This window comes from Fringilla coelebs (genome assembly GCF_963513975.1).
Source record: "Fringilla coelebs genome assembly, chromosome: 4".
NCBI lineage: Eukaryota > Metazoa > Chordata > Aves > Passeriformes > Fringillidae > Fringilla > Fringilla coelebs.
The window spans coordinates 60,084,371-60,108,125 of NC_140032.1; the positions used below are offsets into that span (position 1 = coordinate 60,084,371).

The 23,755-nt window shown below is 45.3% G+C and overlaps 2 protein-coding genes across 3 annotated transcripts; both read left to right on the forward strand.

The window, feature by feature from the left end:
- The first annotated feature begins 1,124 nt into the window (after positions 1-1,124).
- On the forward strand, positions 1,125-8,357 carry COQ2 (coenzyme Q2, polyprenyltransferase). The gene is made up of 7 exons (XM_084204257.1): positions 1,125-1,411; positions 1,500-1,666; positions 3,298-3,419; positions 3,651-3,736; positions 4,607-4,740; positions 5,183-5,371; positions 7,830-8,357. The coding sequence occupies exons 1-7, from the start codon at positions 1,180-1,182 to the stop codon at positions 7,941-7,943; spliced, it is 1,044 nt and encodes a 347-aa protein (XP_084060383.1). The 5' UTR covers positions 1,125-1,179; the 3' UTR covers positions 7,944-8,357.
- Positions 8,358-16,450: 8,093 nt separating this feature from the next.
- Positions 16,451-19,620, forward strand: PLAC8 (placenta associated 8; the record flags this gene model as incomplete). Of its 2 annotated transcripts, XM_084204611.1 has the most annotated exons (5): positions 16,451-16,485; positions 18,099-18,227; positions 18,377-18,501; positions 19,114-19,217; positions 19,481-19,620. In XM_084204611.1, coding segments are annotated over exons 2-5 (345 nt in total). In that variant the 5' UTR covers positions 16,451-16,485; positions 18,099-18,112. The 2 variants fall into 2 exon arrangements, with proteins under 2 accessions (XP_084060737.1, XP_084060736.1); XM_084204610.1 differs by lacking the exon at positions 19,481-19,620 and having other exon boundaries at positions 19,114-19,221.
- Positions 19,621-23,755: the final 4,135 nt, after the last annotated feature.

Here is a 23,755-nt window from a genome sequence, read left to right on the forward strand (position 1 = left end):
AAGATAGAATTAAGGAAAATATATAAGGAAAAGAAAGAGAAAGGACAAGATAGTGGGTGGGTATGAAGGGAATGAGAAGAATGTGTCTTTACAAACAAACTGTGAGCCTGCCTGTAGGAAAAGCTAGATGCTGATAGGTGAAAGGAGCAATGGGAGTAACCATAAATTTCAGACAGAGACTTGCTCATCTAAGGCCATATTAAAATCCTGGACTTAAAGATACAAAGAAAAGGTGGCGGGGGTGGGAGGGTGTTGTGCATATTGGAAGGGGAGACTTATTAGGTGATTAGGGCAGCCTGTACCTCTCAAGTACCTCAGGCAGTGGGGATAGGAAGAGGGTCATGCGGCCGGGAAAGTAGAATTAAAAGAAAGCTACGTCCTCCAAAAACTTGAGAGACACCAGAGGAATGCCCATGGCCTCTCCCTTTTTTTTTTTTTTTTTTTTTTTTTTTTTTTTTTTTTTTTTTTTTTGTAATAAAGTCAGAGAACTTCTCTGTCTCCTTTTTGGACATAAACCTCTGGTGCTGTGAATTTTTCTGCACAGATAACACCACCTGTGGACCCAGCAACAAGGCTTAACTGATGCATTGAATTTTCATGTGTGATAATCGCAGTCTTAATCCATCGGGGTGGGGGAAGCCCCTGAAACATGAAGTTCAATGGGTTAATACACAATCTGGTTCAGGTGGGAATGCCCAGGTACCCCCCCCTGTTGCTCAGCATAGGTGCATCTGCTATGGCCACCCGGGCTGTTCCTATGCAGGTCTGAGATTTCCCAACACACACCCCAAGCCCTCTCCTCCTCCCCTCCGGCTCGGGGACTGCAAACCCAGCCTCAGACATGAGCGCGCTGCTTTCCGAACTCGCTGGTTGCTGGAATCATTAACCCCCAGCATTACAGTCCCTCACACAGACGGCGGGAGAAGTGAGTGAGCGAGGAGAAGAGATACAAACGCCAAATGGGAAATCTGATTTTTTTTTTTTAATCATCCACAGTGAGGAAAGCTCTTGGAGATGACACGAATGTTAAGAACGACCACGTTAAGTTTCGAAGATTTCACTGAGAACACACTGACCCCATATCCCTGCCCACCTCAGCCCCGGCGCAGGGTGCCTAATGGCGCCGCGCATGCGCAGGGCCTCCAGACTCCGTCCCGCCGGCAGCGGGGCGGCCCCAAGATGGCGGCGCTGCTGGCGCGGTTGTGCCGGGGTGCCCCCGGACTCCGGGGCACACTAGGGCTCCGCGCCGCCCGCCCGCCCCTCGCCGCCACCGCCGCCGCCCCGCCGCTGCTGCTCCGCCGCCCCGCCGCGCCCCTGGGGCCGCGCAGCTTCTCGGCGGCCGAGTTGGTGCGCGCCGCGCCGGCCCCGCTGCAGCCCTACTTGCGGCTCATGCGCCTGCACCAGCCCGCCGGTGAGCGCGGCGGGGAGGGTCGGGGCCGCGTGCCCCCCGAGGGCTCCCGTTCCCCGCTGAGGCGCCCGCGGGTTTTGTCTCTCCGCAGGGACGTGGCTGCTGTACCTGCCGTGTACCTGGAGCATCGGGCTGGCGGCCGCGCCCGGCTGCCTCCCGGACTGGAGCATGCTGTCCCTGTTCGGCGTGGGAGCCGTGCTCATGCGAGGGGCCGGCTGCACCATCAATGACATGTGGGACCGCGACTATGACAGACAGGTAGCGAGCCATGGGGCAAGGCCGCTTACACGAGCGTGCAGTGACAGGACACGGGGGCATGGCTTCAGATTGAGAGAATAGGTTTAGATTAGATAGTAGGAAGAAGCTCTTCACTCTGAGGATGGTGAGGCATTGGAATAGGTTGCCCAGAGAAGTTTTAGGCAGCCTGTCGCTGGAAGTGTTTAAGGCCAAGTTGGACAGGGCTGCAAGTAACCTGGTCTGGTAAAAAGCATCCCTGCACGCAACACGAGGGTTGGAATGAGGTGATCTTTAAGGTCCCCTTCCAACTCAAGCCCTTTTGTGATTCAGACAACCAAGCATGTGCCCATTCATCTCCATCGTCACAGAATTAACAGAATTTTTGTGCTTAAAAGGGAACTTGGGAGAAGATCTAGTTCAACTCCCTTGGCAAGTCCAACTCACCTAGAGCAGCTTACACAGGAACACATCCAAATGGGTTCTGAATGTCTCCAGGGAGAGGAGCTCCACTTAACACATTCTGTTTTTTCTCAGCCGTGCACCAAGGATTCTGAAGGCACTGAATTACATGAGCATCACCAGTGATTCCTTGAAGAGTGCAGGCTTCAGGTTCAGGAATTTCTCCATGTTTCTGTCTGAGATGCACGCAATTCATTTGTCTACGTTTTCTCCAGCAATAGTAGAAAGTATTTTAGTTCTCTGTCCAGGACTGCAGTAAGTCTTCTAGAGTACTCACCTCTGTGTAAGATAAGATACATGCTGTTGTTGGCTGTAGGCAGTACTTGAACAAGTTTATTTTTCAACCTTGTTTTGCACCTCAGAACAAGCCAAGTAACACTTTTTTGCTACATTTGCTAGTGACAGTCTATCCAAGAATGACTTTTTGTTTTCTTAATTTTAGGAGCAGCATTTCCTTCTATTGTTGCATTGTTAATTTTAGCTGTTCAGAGTATCATTATGTTGTATGATTTCATTTATCATCTCCCATTTGTTCAGAAGAGAGAAATAAGCAAAAGGCAGTGCCCAGTGTGAGATTTTGAAATGTGCACAGGTTCAGACTTGGAGGGGAATAATCTGGTGATCAACGTGCACAATTTCATGGAATTGTTAGGTTGAAAGGCACCTCTGGAGATCATCCAGTCCAATCCCGCTAAGGCAGGGTCACCTGGAGCAGCTGACACAGAAGCATGTCCAGGTGGGGTTTGGAATATCTCCAGAGAGGGATTCTCTGCAATTTCCCTGGGCAGCCTATTCTAGTGCTCTGCCACCCTCAGTGTAGAGAAGTTCTTCCTCATGTTGAGGTGAAATTCAGTCATTTAGAGGTTTTTTTGACGTTGGTAACCTTTGGCAAGTATTCACCATTCATTTATTCTAACTTTTTTTCTGATACTTGTTTCTTTCTTCAGTTTACCTTGTATGATTTCTTGCTCCAGAGTTTCTAAACTCCATTGTGTCCCAGTTGCGATTTAATGTCTTTTCACAGCTATTGACTCCACATCGATGGGACTGGATTCTGAAAATGCCATTAGAGAGAAACAAAAACAAACAGAATTAGGACCGTTTCATTTCTCTTCAGAAAATAGGACAAAACCATTGTAATTTGCCCATCAGTTACAGATGTACCTAGTGGTAATATTATTTCCATTTTTTAGGTTGCAAGGACAGCAAGCAGACCCTTGGCAGCTGGAGATATCTCCACTTTCCAGTCCTTGGTTTTTCTCGCAGGACAGCTCAGCCTGGCACTCTGTGTGCTTCTGTGTCTGAATAACTACAGGTGATGTATGAGTTATCTTTTGGTTTTTAAAGTCTGGTTCTCAGTCCTGAGTTAAGCACAGAGATTTTGAGTAGAAAAGGTGTAGGGGTCAAAGGGAGGAGGTTATTAGTCATGGAATTGTAATTGAAAGGAAAAGAATTAGATCAGTACCGTGTACAGCTCCTGCAATGCTGCACTACGTCTACTCATCTTTAGCCTGGCAAACAATAATTCTCTTGGTACTTGTTACAGTATCATTCTGGGAGCAGCCTCTTTATTCCTTGTGATCACCTACCCTCTGATGAAGAGAATAACATACTGGCCACAGCTAGTTTTAGGTGAGATGGAAAGATTTTTTTCTCTTTTTTTAATTTCAGATGTAATTTTTGGGGTGTTTTACAAGTTAGTACTTGAGCTTTAGCAATCTGACCTTTTATAACTTTATATCAAAATAGAAATACCTTACAGACAAAGTGCTGTTGTGCCACAAGCTTCTTAATTTTATGACAGGCATTGGAGTTGATGTGTGGCTTTCGGGTTGGGTTTTTTTGTTGTTAGAAATCAGTTCCTTGTTTTGATGCAGTGATAGGAGGTAGAAGAGTAGAGTGGAAATAAACATTTGTCATTTGAGAATGAGTTGTAGTTTTGCAGTTATTTCAAAACTCTTCTTAAATACAGATTTGTCTGTAAGGCATGTCAGTCTTCAGCTGCTAAAATAACTCATGAACAGATACTGATGGTTCTTGTATTTTAGGTTGAGCTACTAAAACATACCTGTGTATATTGGCTCTCACATTCCAGCTGTCTTCAGGGGATTTTTAACCAAAATTGTCATTTTCAGGCTAGAAGTACCATAGTTGGCTACTGTGTACTGTTTTGCAGCCAGTTATGCTGACATGTTTTGTTACACTGACCCTGAGCATTTTGCCTTCAGACCTGTTGTTAGAGTGTTCTGGAATAGTTCTGTGCAAATGTTTCCCTACACTAATGCAGTCAAATTAGGGAAAAATGTGTGGCATATGTATTTTTTCTTGCATGTCCAGAGTATTTAATGTCAAATTAATTATATTTATTACCTGCCTGAAAATAAGTGGTAGAAAAATAGAGATGTTGATATTTTACAAAAGGCTGCTCTCAGATAAATTGTATTTAATTGCTGCTGGCATTCTTGTAACTTCTATTTTTTAAAATTCTCTTGATGTTTTTAGGATTTACATTTAATTGGGGAGCCCTCCTTGGCTGGTCTGCCATCAAAGGGTCATGTGAGTGGTCTGTGTGTTTGCCCTTGTACTTTGCTGGAGTCATGTGGACACTGGTGTACGACACCATTTATGCACATCAGGTAGGCTGACAGTGAAATCATTTAAACACACAAGTTTGTGTGTTTCGTTTACAAATTTGTTGTCAAACAGCAGAACTAACCTCTTGCAGTCCTTCACCTGCAGCTGTTTTGAAGGAGTGCCAAAGAAGTCCTAGCCCTTCAAAGTTTTATTGCTGTTTGCCAAGGTTTTACAAGTCAGGTGGAAAGATGGAAGTACAATACCCTTTGTGCTCTTATGCTTTTGCATTGTGGAAATAAAGTTGACATTGGTATTAACTCCTGGCTGCTAAACAGCTCTAAGACCAGCCTTCTAGTTTAAATTTTAATGTGGGGACCTACAACTGCCCTTAAATTGGGTTCCTAGTAAGAAGCATTGAAAATTTAAACAAGTCCTCCATTTTTATATTTCTCATGAAGTGGCATTGGATTATGGATTTTGTGGTAATTAATCTTTTCATTCCAGGATAAGAGGGATGACATCATGATTGGTGTGAAGTCAACTGCATTGCATTTCAGGGAAGACACAAAGCAGTGGCTCAGTGGCTTCAGCCTGGCAATGCTCCTGAGTCTGTGTGTGGCAGGGATGAATTGCAACCAAACCCTCCCGTATTACTCGGCTGTGGCTGCCGTAGGGGCTCATCTGGCACGCCAGGTTTGATGGATTTATTCATACTTTTTCCATGAGGAAGTTCTTACTAAGAAGTCAGAGGGCTTTTCAACTCCCATCAATTAATGAGCTACCCATGAAAAGCAGTTCCTGTAAAGAGAACTAAACTCTTCTGACAGTAAGCTTGGTCTTCTGAAGTACCTTTTGCAGACCTTTTAGTTGAGGAGACCTTCAGTCCTGACCACAAACAGTGGAGCACTGAGTTTCAGTTTGTTTGTAACCAAGAGAAGTGCCACACATTAAGCTGTGATCTCAAGGAACGGGTTTTCTTCTCACTGCCAGCAGCAGCTGCTGCTAGACCCACCTCAATGTGCTGCAAAATACTGTAGTGTTGACTGTCCTGATTCAGTTCTTGCAGTGTCTGGCACACATAATAGCAGATGTTAACATTATAATTTTATGTTAATTTGACAGCTCTAAAGAGTTCTCTTAAAAGCAGAGAACAATCCAATTCAGTCTTGTAGTTGCATTCATTTAGAAATTTTTATGAATAACAGAAAGAGATTAGCTTTGTCAGTAAAGGATGCAGATAGGATCCTGTTATCTTGTTATTTCTGAATCCTAACAACTGTGTTACACAGTGTTGTAGTAAGTGGTGAGTCAGTCTATTCAAAAATTAATTGCTGGTCTTGATAGGTAAGTGATGGCAGAGTATTGTGTATTGCAAATAGTAAAACCATTGCTAGTCCGAGAAGTTAAATTTGCGGTAATGTGGAACCTTTTATAAAGCACGTTGATCGTAATGTTGCATTTTAATGGGTGGAGCTCATGCAGGTAATGGATATTAACCATATCACTGGGTAAGAGAATCCTTGTGGTGATGCAGTCTGGCACTCAGCCACTGTTTTTGTAGTGACTGTGCTTGGAAATGCATGAGGGAAAGAATACTATGTCCACTGCATGATCATTTACAGTTTGAATTGTCGGAGACAATTGTGCTGTAGTTTTGTCATAAACGAGAACCACTTTTAAGGATCTTTATAAGTGAGGATGCAGATTAATGAGTATAAATGATGGAGAATTCACAATTGTGTGGACTGCCAAAGTCAAAAGAGCAGAACTGTTCTGTGTACCACAGAGTAGCTTCATTTTGAGGAGTTATTTTAATAAGTCCTGCTTAAACATTTTTATGCTTATCTTCTTGTTTAAGATCTGATTGTTTCCTTAACTTGAGTTTAGAATGCTGAGTAAGATGCTTGAGGATCTGGATTTTCTTGATTCACTGAATTTTTGTCTGAGGCAGAAAAATTTGGATCATGATGATGTCAAATTGTATCCTTCTCAAGAAGTGCACCAATAGAAAAATAACATCTACTTTCCTTGTGTTTCTGAAAGAATAGCTTAGCTGCTGTTTAGTTTAATTTGCCAGTTCAGTGTTTCAAGTTCCCAGTGTCTGAGGAGCTGACAGGTTCTTAAGGGTGTGGATGGCATCATATTTGAGAAGCTTGTGAAGAGTGTTTTTGATTATTTGACTAGGACCCAGCCCTGATTTCTCTCTACAACCACAAATGAAGCTGATTTCCTGGGGAAGGTTTCGCTTCTTTCAGTCGACTTCTTTCTGTTTTAACTTTTTCAAAGGCTAAAGTGCAAAGTTTGAGGTTTTAGGGGCTCCTTCTCTGTTAATCCTTTCACTCATTTTGCTCAACATTTCCTCTTGTTATTTTGCTCAAGACTTTTACACCAAATTTTGATATTGGGACTATTTTTACAGTAAATTTGCACTTGCTGTACCTTATGAGTTGGGGTTTTTTTTTTTTTGTTTGTTTGTTTGGTTGGTTTTTTCCCACTTTTAGTTGTGACTCACAGCAGAGAGCTGCCATGTGGGTAAGCCAGGCCTTCTGGCTGATATTACAGGTGTCCTGGTCCTTGTTTGGAAGGGAATTGCATGGACTTGGCTAAGAGCAACTGGACTGAAACCAGCCCTGTGTAGCAAGGCAGGGTCTGGCACTTGCTCTGGTTCACTGCTGGCTCTCCAGTGCCTTGTCTCTAGTGAAACATAGAACAGCACCTTGTAACAGAGATGGAAAAGTGCATTCATCTTTATTTAAAATTACATTGAAGAATTAGGTGGCAACGTAATGAAGAAAATCTCAAGGAGGCTTACTTACATACCCAGATATTTTTGCACTTTTAAGTATCAATCCAGACACACCAGTAACTGGGCTGTTTATATAGTCTTCCATTGAGATGTTCTGGGAATCATGTTCATATGAGATCCTTGACTTTTCTGCTGTGTGTTGAAAAAAATCTGTCAAACACAGATGCCAGTTGTGCAAAAAAAAAAAATTAAACACAGAGTAATCCTGTTTCTTGTGGAATTAAGGGTAGACTTTTAGAGCTTAAGAATAATTTTTTTAAGTTGTAGATAATTTTGTGATGTGTCAGATATTTATGAGTCCGTAGAATAATAATAATCCTCTAATGTTATACTGTGCTTTTGCAGATTTACACTTTGGACATAGACAAGCCCGAAGACTGTTGGAAGAAATTTGCTTCAAATCGTAATGTAGGAATTCTGCTCTTCATAGGGATTGTGCTTGGAAATCTGTGGAAATGAAAAGGCTTAAATGCAGAAGAGCCTTCAGAGAACAGATAGTTGAAATCATTAAACAGATATTTTAGTTTAACTGAAGTGTAAATATTGTAAGAAGGAAAACACTTGTAATATAAATATAGCTACTTTATATTGTTCATTTATAAAATGGTGGAAACATTCTTGTTTCTGAAATCATGCAATTTTGATAGTTCTACAGTGAAAGTTTCTGTTATCTGGGAATAACTTCAATCTGCATAGAAGCTCCAAAAAGTGAGTTCTAAAAAGCTCTGCTGGTCCTGTGTAGTAGCAGCAAACTTCTGTCAAGCTCTGGAGACTGTGAACCCAAGATTTTATATGAAGCAGGTGTCTCTTAGTGACAGTGCAGATAAAAATGCAAAATTATTTCTGGATGTAAATAAAATCTGGTTGTAGATGTTTGATGGTCTGATTTATTACAAAGGTAATTTTCAGTTCGAGTTGGAGCTTGCTTCATGGAAGAGTTGCAATAACTGTTAACTGTTTTTCTTCTGGGATGTCTAGAAACAGTCAGGACTCTAAATTTGTGAGGTCCACAATAAGGAGTCAGTAGAGAAGTATTTAAGAAGATTTTCTGTTCCTGCTGTGATTGCTGCAGCAGGTGCTTTCCATGTGAAAAGGACAGGCTTCTGCAAAGTTGCCTGCACAGTGAGCTAAGCTTGTTTGTCAAGAGTTACTTGAACACAGAGTAAGGACTGAAAACAAAAACAGAGAAGCCCAGAGCTGTTGCCAAATGTATGTGAGCAGTGGTTGACCCTTGGCAACAAATTTGTCATGCAAACTGTTGACTTTTTTTTTTTTTATTCCACTTGTTTTGACTTATGCCTACTGGTCTTATTTGTAGTCTTAGAGGAAAAACTTGTTTCTAGAGAAATGCCTAGAAACAGTAAAAATAGCAAGTGCAGACTAACTAAATTGTCCTTACACAGAAGTTGTTCTTAAATAGGGTTTGTATTTGTGGGGTGGAGAAAGTATTAAGTTGAAGAAAAGCAGTTTAATAATGAAAACCCCCCCCCATAGGCTTCTGATCAGTTTTGAGACGTAGCTGCCTTTTGTAGAGGGAGAATTTGATGCATCCAACTTGAACTTTGTTTATTAGCCATTTACTAGTAATTAAAAAGTCTTGTAAAGTAACTAGTATGGATCAGTTTTAGTAGTGTTATTTTAGTGAGATGGTGGCAAAAGCTATTAATCTGCTTTTAGCATCTTTAAGTAGCTCAGATCTGGGAAGAGCTCACATTTTGTCATGCATTTGAACCTCTGGTGTCCTTTGTCTGATGACTGCTTGTCACAAGTGTTTGTCTTAAAATGAGAAGAGGAAAAAGGTGTCACTAAATACAGTGTAAATTAAAGTTTGAAAACAGTCCTCATGTCCGGAACTTGAAAATCACTTCCTGTTTTCTGTGTGAGTTTTCCAAATTCATCTTAATTTCATTTCACACAGGTAAGACATAGCTGTATTTTAGGTTCATTGCCTGAAAAAGAGAAAGATTTAGGTTCCAGGCTGTAATACTGATTAATATAAAGTTTGTAATATTGTAATATTAAGTTTATGAAAATTTTCTTATTAACACAAGGAAATAAATAATTTCTCAAGTGCAAAAGACGTAAAGGCTACTGAGGATGTTAGTTGCATGAGCATTTTATGATTAATACACAGAAATTAATAATTTTTAAAGCACAAAAGAGATAAAGGCCAAGCTGCTTCCTGGCTAAAATCTTCCTGTTCAGATCAGTTGGCAGATATATGTACATCTCCTCCCTTCATTCCCAAGGTGTTCTATTCCAAATCTTCACTAAGATTCCCTCTGCTGTAATTAGATGCAGTTTCTTAAAAAGTTTTCAAATACTCCTGCCTCTAAGCATCAGCTTTTATTAGTGTGCTTTTGCAGAACTAAACAATATCCTCTGGAAGTTTCTTCTGCACTATCATTCCCTTTATTCCACACCTCCTTTTCCAAGTATTCCTCCACAGGATGTGGAGATAACAAATGCCTTTTTCCAACAACAGAAAGGTCAAATGTCCCTAACAATGGCAAACTGAAACGCTGCCAGTTGCTCAGTGAAACAGAAAGCTCTATACTAACATCAGCCCTTGCCTGTGTTGCATTTTGTAGAAGGGTGTATCAAAGCAACACCAGCTCTTTGTCCAGGATTAGCCCTATAGAGGTAAGGGTGCTACTCCTGCAGGGATAAAGAGAGAGGTTGCCAAGGCGTTGGAAACCTGCAAGGTGGGGCCGGATCTTTGCCTTAGAGGCCTGTTTTGTACTGTGGCACACGGGAGCTCTCACACTCCCCTTTCCCAGGGAGAAGACTCGTCAGAGGAGGGTCAGCCCAGGCAAACTCTGCCTGGGTTCTATTAGTATTTCTTGGTAAATATAATGGTGTTAATGGGGCGGGTCAGGGTTTTCCCTCCCTCTATTCCCAAGTACGTGCTACAGGAGCTCTGCAAACATCTGGAAACATCTGTGCCAGTTGGTCTGGCTGCCAGGGAGCCTGGCAACACCACTGGTGACATGACCTGGAAAAAAAAATGCACTCATTTTCTATTTCCACTTTGGCAAAAGCTAGGAAAGGCCCATTAATTCATTTCTAAACACTTCACAGTGCAAATACCAGGAGAGAAGCTGTATCTGAGCTTCAAAAGAAATCTACCAAGAAAAAAATGTGTGTTTTAGCCAGCCGTGGATAATGAGAAATTTAGGTACTAGCTGAAGGCTCCTGGTATACTGAAGAGGTGATTTTGCTTTTCCTGCAATGCCTCCCTGCATTTTGTGATGGAGGCAAAAGGCCAGAGCAAATTTTAATGTAGTGTGCTAGATGCAGTACAAGAATTACAAAAGAAATAGAAAAAACCTTCATTGGTTTTACAGCATTTTTCTTTGTCTGGATGGTGGTGTTTAAAAAAAACATAAAAAATACCACTTCCAGGCAGCTGTACAGAAGTGATTTTGTCTGAATAAAGCAGAAAGAGGCCTAATACCCTTAGAAGAAGGGTATTAAAAACAGAAGAAACAGAAACAAAACCAACAACAAAAAACAGTGTTCATGCCAAGTTTAATGCTTCTAACAATACAGCTGTATTTTTTGGGGTGGAAATTCCCATCCTAATGAAAAACAAAATCCAAAGCCACCCCTGACTTATGCCTGCAAAACACAGTTCCTCCAAATTGCCAAGCTTGTCTGTGACAGGTACCAAGTAACAAGGAAATACACCTAACACAAAATAAAATATACCTAATATAAAATAAGTTGTATTAACTGCATAAAGAGCAGAACCAAGCCTGTAACAGTTTGTAAGGGCAGTTGGGGAAAGCGGTGGCCTGCCTGTTCCACAGGTCCGTATTTTTTTCCCGCCCTGATGTCAAAGCATGCACAGAGTTCAGCTCTGAATGTAAAGTATCTCACTTTCTACAACTCCCTGAAAGGACCTTGTGGCCAGGTGGGAGTTGGTCTTGTCTCTCAGGTAGCAAGTGACAGGAGGAGAGGAAATGGCTTCAAGTTACACCAGGGAAGGTTTAGACTCGATAGAAGTTCTTTTGCTGAAATGGTGTTCACACATGGGAACAGGCTGCCCAGGAGAGGGGTAGAATCACTGTCCCTGGAAGTGTTCAAAAGGTGTGAGGTTGTGGCTCTTGGGGACATGGTGGTGAACATGGCAGTGCTGCATTAATGGCTGGACTCAATGGTCTTAGAGGTATTTTCCAACATAAATGTTTTTCTGTGATTTGATATTGAAGTGGAATAATTTTATCTTCAAGTTATCACTGTTCAGTGCTCAACCTCACAAGCAGCAGCACATACGTAACACCAGGGGTCTGCTTTGGGGAGAAACTTCAACACTGGTGAAACCACTGTTCAGTGTTCCACACTGTGAAACCACACCACTTAGGTGACTGCTTAGTAGAAAAACCTGTGTGCATTTTTTGTTGCCTCTCATGCTGCAGCACAGCCAAATATTTGTCAAACAGATTTTCAGCTTCATCAGGGCTTATTTTCCCCAAATTCTGTCATGCTATTGATCACTTTTTCAGGGAATATGTATAAATGGAAATAAAAGTACTTGAGAGGAAAATGGAGGAAAACACAGACTTATGTACACCATAACATGCATTATTTTTGTGCTTTTAAGCATTTGCTGGAAGGCACCTTGAATTTATTTGCTTAGAGTTGGCAGGATCCTTTTTCCCCTGCACTTCCGCATGCATGACACCGCCCACTGGGTGCAGCAAGGCAGTAAGAGAAGGATTTGGCAGACCATAGTTAAGTGTCACTTTGACTGTATCTGTTAGATTAGGGTGGGAGTTTCCTGCCTCCCTCCTTCTCGGGAGGAAAACCCAGGGCAGAAAGGGCCATGTATGCATATGCTGTCCCTGGAGCTGGTGGGGCTGAGGTTGCTCTTGGCTAGGTAAAGGGCAGGCTGAAGGTCTGGTGTGCAGTGCGTGCTTCCTCTCCCAGGTGACAGGTGATAAACTTTTGATTGCTCAACCCCGAGCAGGACTCTGGCACCTACACAGTTCCTTCCCTTATTGTGTCTCTATCTGATGATTATGCTTCCACAGCAGGACCACTGCTAGCAGCACCTGGGGATGACTACTGGTGGGTTTTTTCTCATGTGCTGGGTAGGATGGGGAAAGTGCTCTCTCACTCCTTCCCATGTCTCAGCTGAGCCGTGAGATGCTGTGCTGCCCGGTGCGGCAGGTGCAGAGGCAGTGAGTGTTGTATCTGCTGTCTTTGGGATTTGCTTGAGAAATCAGTGGCAGGAGGGGAAGCAAGAGGCAAAAAATTGCTTTCAAGAATTCAAGCTTCTCAGTGCTGATTTATTTATGACATGCTAAGTCAGAAAAATTGAGGTTAAACTGTTGGGGAGCTTCCATCAGAGGTTATAACCTACCCTTCCATCAGGGTGAGCAATTTTGGGTCATGAGACTGTCATGGAGAAGCAAAGCTCTCCTTTGAAGAGGACTGCGGTCAGGTACATGCAGCAGGTGTGGAGCCATACAGCTTCCCCATCTTGCACATCCTCTCTCCGGGTTCAACTCTCTCAATACCTTCTCCCATCTGTCTTAAGAAACATCATTATCATTAAGTAGTAAAGGCCTTTTTTTAATCCACAGTACAACTTGTTCTGCTAAATAACATCAATACATTAAAAAAATACTTTTCACTCGTCAAATACCATTGCAAAGTGTGTTGGATGTCCTTTTGCTAATACCTTGGTTGATGCTGGATTAACTTCGTGATGCATCCTGTGTGGCTGTTCACTTTGCTCCTGCTCAGGTGTTAAAGCAAGGACGCCACGTGTGGCAGACACAAGGGACAGCAGAAGGTAAGGTCCATCGTCCCCTGCATTGCTCTGGAGGAAGCTGTCAGCTTGGGATAAAATGCCATAGAAAAGGCAAAGAACACATGTCCAAGCTGGAAATTAGCCATGGGTCAGCTTACTCCAGAAAGCCTCTGGAGCTGACCCAAGAGCAGCTGAACTGCTGAGGTTCTCCTGCTTCTCACCGTTCTGTGGAGATGGGGATGGGTACTGGAAGGTCAGATCCGCACTTGCATGCTCTGGTAGTTCTGCTTGTGTGTAGGTGCAACTCAATGAGAGCTAGGCAGTTAAGGAAGCAGCAGACTACAAAATGTATAAGTTGGACTGATCTGTTTGTAACAAGAGGATTGATTTGTTGATTTTTACTTTAGTTGTTTTTTACCTTGTGAGCTCCTGAAGTAAAGCTTGATTCCCACAGGGCATTGTCCGGTAAGTCTGAGTGACCTGAAAAAAGAGTGGCATCACTGAAAGCATGAAAAGATAGAAAACCACAGGAAGCAGAAGCTCAGCCAGAAGATGTGTGATGTCTTTCTCACACAAGATGTGTGAAACATCTTGTGACAAACCATTTCTAGCGCTAGCATGCAATTGTAGAGGGATTTGAAACTACTTTTCAGTCTGACCAGCTGTGACTAACAGTTGCTGTGAAGCTGGTGGTACCATTTGGCCCTGGCTGTGAGCTCTTCACTGTGTGCTGGACTTTATGTTTGGCGCCTGTGGCACAGGGGTTCAGGCCCCTTGCCCAGATGGCGCTGCACGTTCCCATCCATAGCATCATCCCTTGCATGATCAGCCACCCATGACTCTCTCCACTGTGGGCAGTGTCCCTAGCATGGGAGAGATGAGGGATGTGCAGACATGAGAGCAGCTCTCTCCTTGTACCAGCTGCAATCGCTTCAGTGTTGGTGAGATGTGCAACTGACCCTCAGCTATATTTCTGAGGGCTGTGAAAATTTCCCCTTGCACTTACTCAGCTCCATCCTCCTGCAGCTTTTACCGTTGCAGGAATTTCCCTTCTGCCCGAGCCATTTCAAGCTATGGGAAGAGAGCAAGGTTTGGGGGTAACATGTTCTTCCATTGAAGCTGCGGAGACATCTAGAAAAAGGGTGAGACATGAAGAAGGGTCAGAAGACCTTCTCCATGTCTGAAACAGAACCCTGAGACTGTTACTCTGTCTCTGGAAAGGACTGGTGGGACCAGAGCTTTGGAGAGAGGCCCCCAGGCATCCTCCTGTGCCAGACAGACCCCCTGAGCTGCACACCAATGGGATTCATGGACCCTCTGTGAATGAACACACCTCTCACCACCTTAGTTTGTGTAAATAGTATGAGGCAGCATGCTGGGGAAAGTGGCTTTGCTCATTTGTGGCCATGTTTGAAGTTGCAGGTTGGACTTGTTTTAAGTGGTACAGAGAACAGGCACAAACTTTTATGTGTGAGTGGTCTAAACTGGAATAAATGAGTTTCTGCTTGTAGCTGCTCCATAAAATACAGCGGTACACTGTGTAATCTATACTTTGTTCTTTGCAGAGAAAGCAAAAAGATGTTAGGGGAGATTTTTAAAATCTGTGCTCCTGAATCTTCATCAGTATTGCATTTACTGTAGTACATGTTAAATTGGTGAGTATTGACTTCAGTGGAATTTTTCCATTGTCTTCTTAGAAATAAAAATGGAATGGCTTGGTTTGAAAAGGACTTTAAAAATCATCTAGTTTCAAACCCCATGCTGTGGGCAGGGATGCTTTCCACTAGAGCTCATTACTCAAAGCCCCATCCAACCTGGCCTTCCAGGGATGGGGCATCCACAGCTTTGCTGGGCAACCTATTCCAGTGCCTCACCACCTTAACAATGAAGAACTTCTTTGTAATACAGACTACACCTATCCTCCTCCAGTTCAAAGCGATTCCCCCTTGCCCTGTCACTACATGCCCTTGTGAAAAGTCCCTCTCCAGCTCTCTTGTGGCTCCCTTTAGGTACTGGGAGGGGCTCTGAGGTCTCTCTGGAGCTTTTCCTTCTTACCACCTAAAAACCGTGACTGCATTTCAACTTCCTGTTTCCCTCCTCCCCAGCAGACTCCTAGGCCATGAGCCTCATCCAGACAGCCGGTGGGATGTCAGGCATCTCCTCCTCTAGGGAGAATCTGCTGATTTACAACTTTTTGCAAACCTCAGTTTTCATAGCCTATTGCAATGTTCTTACAAAGAACACCACCTGTGCACGAGCCAGCCAGGGAGTGGCCAGACAGACCCATTGTAAAGCAGGGAAAGACACAGTTCAGCCTTGGAGCTGCTGGGAGCCAAGGGAAGCATTTCAAGGCACGTCTCCCTGTTTTCTCAGCAGCACTTCTGGTAAAAGCCTTCACTTAAAGCACCCTAAGTCCCAGCCTGTTGACAAAGCTGCCATATTGAAGTTTAGCCCAAACTTCTCGTTTCCCCATTCTTCATGAGGGTGAGAGAGAAGGGAATCTCACCATCAGCACTTCCCATGGGATGAACTGAACTTGACTTGCTTCCGAGAAACAGCCACCCAGAGCCTCTCTGGGATCTTTGCACGCTATGTGCATCCTGCTGGGAAACAAAAAGTGCTGTCCTAGTGCCACAGATTCTCCACAAAATTTGGAAGTGCATCCAAAACTGTCTTGTACAGGGCAGGAGTAGTTACGTATTTGGGGCATGTTAGTGTAGAAACTGTAATATTAGTATCTTATGAAGTGAAATTTATGTGTGTATGGTAATTGCTCAGTTAATTTTACTGTAGTGGCTGGGCTACATGGCCTGTGACAAGCACTTAGGGAATCAGCCTAATTATTATGGAAAGCCTCCCCATGTGGGATGTGTTTTCTAAGAAATGAAAACCTATATGTCTGTTCTGATGAAAATACATTATTCAGAGCTGCTCTTCCCTGAGCAGCAACATCATATGGGCAAAGTTAAGGGAATAAGACAATAAGCATACAAACATTTTTTTTAAAAAAGAAATAACTAATCTTGGGGAAAGGAGAAATAAATGACTCTGTTCTGCACTTGTAAAGTTTGTGGTTGTAAGGACAGGACACAGCTCCTGACCTCCCCCTTCAAGTTACCTCCCACTCATTGTACGTTTTTTTACTGCTGGCTGCCAATAAGAACATCCGAGGGAGTAAGTTTAGTTTCATCTTTGCCAGAGCCTCTTTGTGCAGGGAGACGAGGCAAGGCTGCTCACCAGGTTAGTTCTCTAAAAGCATGGAAATCTTAGTAACTTGTTAGCCTGGGAAGAGTGGGATAATAGTGTAAAAGTAGGGATTTTCTTTTTCTTTTTTCCTTCTTAGCACAAAATATAAATCAAACTATCTGACAAATCCTACTTGGGGAAGTGGGGGGAGGAGGGGGCTTTTAAAAAGCTATGCGCAAAAGCTGGATTATGGAGAGTTTACCTTTGCTTGCTGCTTTGTGATGCTAACACAATTGTATAAACAGGTCAAAGGATCTGACTGGTACTCAGTCAGAATCTGACTGGTACTCAGTACTCTCTGTTTAAACTGAGCTGCCCTACTAGAAGTTTGGATATTGATGGCTTTTGATACCTGGTCTCTCTGTGTGCTTGCTTGTCCCTTCAGTGGGGTGTGCTGTTGGTGGCAAGAGCAGCTATGCTTCAAACTCTTTGTTATTGTTTGCAGCTAGGAGAGGAGAAAATAGGTAAATAATACTTGAGTGGGTGGCACTGCTGTTGGCAGGCAGAGGGAAGCTGTGGGTTGGCAGAGGTGTTGCACCTCCCTTTGGACACACACCTGATACCACCTCCAGCTGCACTCCTGCAGGGCTTGCAGACTGGTATGTGCTGCCAGCTGAAGCCAGGAGTGGGATTTCTGGAGAAGCATGTTACTCCAAAGGATGGAGAAAGAAGGTGCTCCCCCTCCCCCAGCATCACTCCTTCATTTCAGTTTCTATTCTGGCTTCTGAGCTCAGAAGCAATAGGAGGAGGAGGAGGAGGCTGACCAGCCAGTAGGGTGGGTCTGCTTTTGTCAAACTGCTGTTTCTAAGACATGAAATAAATCAACCCAACTTACAGAAAAGAAGGGTCAACAAATGTGAGCAGGCAGTTTATCTTATCTCAGAGAACCTCACCCAAGCCCAAACTTTATTAGACTTGTTTCCTAGAAGTACTTTGTGCTTTTCTACTTGGCTAGGGAATTAGAAGCAGAAAGGAATTGTTCTTGTTGCTATTCTTACTATTATCATTGTCATCATTATAATTATTATTATTTTTGACCTGAGGTTTACTGGTTTTCAAGGTTTACTTGCTTGCTTAACCACAGAAAGGCAAGGAGAGTGTTTCAGACTTTGGACATTGATTTTCTCTCTTTCTGGCTCCCTATATCAGGAAACCAGAGATACGAGTTTTCTGTACGACTCTCTGTGTGTGGCCTGGCTTTGTTATGAGGAAATGAGTCCACAGGTGCTTCCCACATGCCCTGTGCCCATGCTGTGTAAAATACACCAAGTTCAACAACCGGAATGCCCAAGTCACTCCCTTTAGCTTGGGTTCACTGCCCAGCCCAGCTCAGCACGAAGGGAATGAGTCATGTCTAAGCACTAGCAAAGCCTGTATGGAGTGGAGTGGGGAACATCAGTGGCCTAATGCTATTTTGAAGGCTGGATAAAATGGCAGATAACGAAAAAACCTTGAACAGATAGAAATGCAGGCAAGATATTGTTATGCCCTATCACCTCCAGTGGCAGCTAGTGAGCTGGGCTGAAGGGTGGTCGCCACCAGTTTGGTTGGAGGTTCAGACCAGCCACGTTTTTTTCACTGACTCTCCTGTTTCCTGTCTCTTTCAGAAGAGGACCTGGGAATGGCTGTCCCAACCGTTGTGACAATCCAGCCGCAGTACGGCGGGGCCATGTCCTCTGTCTCGACATGCACATGGCAGACAGGCCTGATGGACTGCTGCTCTGACTGCGGCGTCTGTGAGTGCCTTGGACACGCTTTCCTTGCCCCTGCTGCTTGGCTCAGTGGTGCCACTGTGCAGCCGGGCAGCCTGGCTCTCCCGGCTGCTCCGGTGGTTCCAGGTGGGCAGGCAGAGCCTCAGCCAGTGCTGTGTTTCTTCCTCTTCCAGGCTGTTGCGGGATGTTCTGCTTCCCCTGCCTGGCATGCCAAGTGGCTGGGGACATGAACGAGTGCTGCCTGTGTGGGACCAGCGTGGCCATGAGGACCCTGTACCGCACCAGATACAACATCCCGGTCAGTGCTGAGCCTACCCCCTCACCCTGCTGTGAGCCTGAAAGACAGGGTGCCCCCAAGGACCCTCTCTCTGCACTTGAGGGAGGGGCTCAGGACAGCAGCGATTTCCACTCCCCCTTTTTTTCCCCATTCATATCCACCTCAGATGCTGCCTCCATCTCTGAGCTTTAATTGAGATAACTGTGGGCTGAATAAAGAATAGGTGAAGCTGGTTACACAGATAAAGATCCATAATCAGGTTTGGGAGAAAGGTGGACAGTGCATATGTGAAGGTGTTTCTTCCTGCAGAGGATGTGGTTGCTGCCATCCCAAGGGCGAACCATAGGGTCCCAAGTTCCCTTTCCCCACATTGTCTGTTCCTGTGAGCATTTTTCTTCCCAGTCTGAACCTTAGAAGTCAAAAGATAAGTAGCTATCTGCAGCCTGCACAAAGGGTCCTTCCTTCATTTCCGTGGTTTCTGGGGTGCCAGCCCAGGGCTTTAGCGTTTTCTACTCAGGATGCTGCAGCCTGCCGAGAAGAAAAGAATACTTGACCTGGAATGTGATTAACATTTTCTTGCCTGGAACGTGTTCTCTGGGAAGCGTCTGTCCCTAACCTGTTTCTCCCTAACAGGGGTCCATTTGCTCTGACTACTGTGTCACCCTGTGGTGCACTGTTTGCTCTGTTTGCCAAATGAAGAGAGACATCAACCGCAGGAAGGAGCGTGGCATATTCTGGTAAGCCGGAGGTGGTGCTTGTCCATAAAGCTGCTGTCACACGCAGCCAGGTGGCTTCCCAGAGCCTCTCCTGCCAACATCTTGACACCAGACCAAGTTTGCTGCAGTGGGGAAATGGCCATGGACAATTGACCAGAGTGACATGTCCTGAAGCGAAATGTCACTGGGGACCTTGTGCAGGGTGGAGGGGGAGGACTGGGGCGATACACAGAGTGTGGTGAGGCACATCTCAGTCCCGACACTCCTCTTCCATCCTGTTGCAGATGCTGCCATCCTCGCTGCATGCTTGGAGCTGCTGCAAGCAGGAGTCACCACTGGGAAATGCACCATGTGGAGCTTGCCTTGACTGCATTTGATTTTCCCTACTTAACTGCAGAAATAAAGTTTTGAGTTTGTCTTCCTACCTCTGTGTATGTCACTCTTGCACCACCTGAGAGCACCCATCCTTCTTCTGCTCCATCCATCTCAGCAGCCCCTGGTGTAGCTGAGATTTCCTTGTGCCTGCTGCAGAGATATTTTCACTAGTATTTTGGTATTGGATCAGCTATCAGAAAGGCAATTTAATACATTGAAGAAGTCAGTGTTGCTCATCCAAGTTTCAAAATTTGGGAAAATGACTACTGCTTCAGGGCAGAGCTGGGTCTTCCTGCAGTCAAGTGACTTGTGCTGTTGGTTAGTGACACCTTTCTGAATAGGAAGGAAGAGGGTGCCTGGCACCAGCTCACCTTGATGTTGAAGAGATATGGACCCTGAACATGAATTCCTCCACACCTGCAACAAAAAAACTGTCTGGTCGTGGGCTATCTGTGTCCTCTCTAAGTACAAATAGTGCCATCTTCCTGCATGGCATTACACAGCCCATCTGTCTGCACTGGGCTGTGAGCCCTGCATTCCCATCCAGAAGGTGGAGGTTACATCCACCTTCTCTCCATCACTCTCAAGAGAAATGCTAAAGGACTTTTGATCCCTGAAAATATCTCCCAGCTTCATTCTTTGAGGAGAATATGATTTTTTTTTTTTTTGTCCCCACTCCACCTTTACCACAAAACTTTTTAAGGGCAAGTAGTGGCTCTGTCCGTGCTGAGGGGTGGGTGGGTGTGATGGCACTCCCAACTGCTTAAACCCAGATGGCTCAGACGGTCCTATGGATGATCCCTGGAAATGCAGAAAAATGCATTTTTAGCCTGAGATAGGCCACGCCTGTGTCACCCAGTGCAGTTACAGACAGTTCTTGCAGATGCTCAGGTTTGACAAAGGAGTGGTGCTGCACCTCCAGCAGCACAGGGCTTAGGGCAGCACAGGAGCCTGGAAACAAACTGCTCTTCTTTGAAAATCTCTCCCACCAGGGCTCTGAGCCTGGAGAACGACAAGGTGGGGAAAGGGCTGGCAGCAGGAATGCAGCAGGGAAGCTGACATTGTGCAAAACTGCACCTAAGCTACCATTTGCTCTGTTAGTCAGAGGGAGCAGAGGTCATTTGCCAGAGCGCATATAAAGCATGAGAACCAGGAAAAGGACGTGTCTGCTGGGACAAGGACAGCTTAGAAAGTACGTATGGCATGGCTTTGCTTTGGTTGTGGTACAGGAACTGCTTGTGGCTGAAGGGGTGATGCTGGGCAAAGGGAAAGGGTGGAAGCAAAGGTGAAGTTTTCTACCTGGAAAGCTGCTTCAGGGTTAACTAGAGCGTGGTGGGTGCTGCTGATGGCATCTTGACAGATGTGGGGAACACAGGTAGAGGACCGCAGGTTTTGCACTGTGTTGCTCATATATTGCTCTGTATTTGTGCACATACAGTGCCTGTAGGTACAGCTTTATGACCTTGGCTGTTAGTGAAATGTAGCTGCATGCACCTCAGGATGCTTTTGTCCCCATCAGTCATTCCAGCATGGCTGGTAATGCCATGGGGGTGTGAATTGTGAAATTGTGATACATTTTTTTGTGCTGAGCCTGGCCCATCTCTCAGTAGGCGAGTGTGTGGCAGAGGCTTCTCCTTGCTGCTGCTTGCTCTGCACTGCAGCCACCACCTGTGCAGGGATGTGGTGTGCTCATACCTGGGGAGGGGAAGGAGAAACCTGACTGGAGGAATCCTGTCCCTAAAATTTCTCTTGCTGCTGCTGCTCCTGTGCACAATTCTCCCTGTGGTCCTGTCTGCTGCTCAACATCCCTGTCGCTGCATGGGAGCCCCATGCTGGGCTCACCACTGCACAGCCTGTCCGTGGTCTGTCTCCTCCCCTGCCCCTCCTGATTCTTCTTAAATCATCGTGTGCAAGGCTTCCTGAAGGGGCTGCTGTTTTGGCACGCCAGAAAGTGTTACATTGGCTACAGCGGTGGTGGTGGGAATTACCTGAGATCTCATAGATTAACAAACAGGGAGAGCTGGCCAAGGCAGGGCCAGGAGGTGTCCGGAGAGGGACGATGGATGCAGTGTCCCCTGCTGCACTCACAGGTGTCTCAGATAGGGACAGCCTAGCCATGCTTTCACTGCCTGCAGAAAGCTGCAAAAAAAGTCAGGAGCAAACCAGATTTTTACCAGCTTTCTTCCCTCTTACACCATAATTCAACACCTTTTTCCTCTTCCTGGGAGTGCCAGGAACAAGGGCTCGTCCTACAGCAACAGGCTGTTTCTGACAGCTAGGATAAGTCTGTTATGCTGGTGAGTCACAGGAGCTTCCAGCAGAGCCAGCAACCCTTTTCCACCTGTTGCCATTAGTCAGTAGAAATGCAATGCCACAGCCAGTGCCACTCTGATGTGGGTAATGAGCTCAATGGCATAGTCTGAGTACTGGGCATAGTAATTGTTCCACCCCATTTCTTGTGTCATTTCATACTTAACTTTGTGCAACTGTGAAATTCTGGTGTGAAAACAATCCTCTTAGAGTGCTTAACAAAGTGGTGCTGAGCTTGGGCAGAGGGCAGGGAGTGTGTCTGCATGGGAGAATCCTCCTTTTTTTTTGTTTGTTTTAATTAAAGTTCCAAAACCGAAACTGGGAGTGGCAGAAGCTGGTCCTGAGCCTTGCAGGGGTGGCAGGGAGGGAAGGGGCCACTGACGGAGGTGCAGGTGGAGTTGTTACTTTGGTCAGGTGATTTTGGGGATGGTACTGTGGAGCAGGAGCTTTTCTACTCTCAGAGAATACAGGGCATTGCTGAGGAAGGATGGAATGGAGAGGGACTCCACAGGCCATGGTGACCCTACAAGACTGAGGAAGAGGAGGATGACATGTTGGCACAGACAGTTAAGTGGAGGAGGGATAGGAACTGGTGGCAGGGCTTAGGGTGATGGAAAGAGACAAGGAAAACCCACTGCCTTGAAACACAATAAGAAAGCAAGTGAAGAAGGAAGGGAGAGGGGGAAGCAAATAAGCTTAGATTCTCATAGAACAAAGCAAAGATTCAGGTGACTCCTGAGAGCTTGAGGAGACTAGAACTGAGCAGTAGTAACTTTGGGAGACTGTGATCATAAACAAAACAAACCAAACCCCCAAAAACCAGCCCAAAATGCAGACAATTTTGTGTGGACAATTTTACACAAATATTTTTACACTATTTTACACAGACAACAATGAAAGAAGAGCTGGAGATGAAAAGACTGGTTTGAGGTGTTGAAGCACTGCAGTTCTGAAGTGGAAGGACCTCTGTTTTCACAGACACATTTTACTTGCATAGGGATGATGTGCTGCTGCCTTTGGTGGAAGACTGATTTTAGAGAGGGCTTTCCTTCAGAGGGAAGGGGCAGCTTCTGGCAGAGCTGTGCCCCCCACTTTGTGGTGAGGGTGACATTACCCTGGCAGCAGGGACTCCCCAAGGAACTCTCTCTGAATGCAGTAACCTGAGCAAGATGCTCACTTCAGAAACACCTGCAGCATCTTCCTCTGACAGCTTTTCTTTCCAGACCACAAACTGCCTGGAGGGACCTGAGCCCGTGCTGGCAATGGCCTCTCAAACTGTGATTACAGTCCAACCCCAGTTTTTAGCTGCCCAACAGCCAGGGGAGTGGCAAACAGGGCTGCTGGACTGCTGCTCCGACTGCGGCGTATGTGAGTACATATGTAGCCCTCATTCCTACTGTTGCCTGTGATGTGTTTCCTGCTCCTCCTGCGGCATTACCGCTGCCACAAGCCCCACTCGTGTGGGTACTGGAGGCAGAGCAGCTCTTGCCTGATGAGCAGCTCCCAGCTGGCTTTTCCCCCTTTCCTCTGTATTTGCACCCGTCAGCCAAGTCCACGTCTCCCTGTCCCACAGGTCTTTGTGGGATGTTCTGCTACCTCTGCCTGAGCTGCCAAGTGGCTGGGGACATGGATGAGTGCTGCCTGTGTGGCTCTAGCGTGGCCATGAGGACCCTCTACCGCACCAAATACAACATCCCAGTGAGTGACAGCTCGAGGGCCTGTCCCAACAGTGACAACAGCCATGGGATGGGTGCTGAGGTGGGGGCTCAAGGAAGGAGAAAGGGGTGCCCAAGGGGAAGGGCAGAGGCGAAGAGTTGCATGAGCATCCCAGCTGGCCGGGAGTCAGGGGCACATCTGCCTCACCACTGTGATCT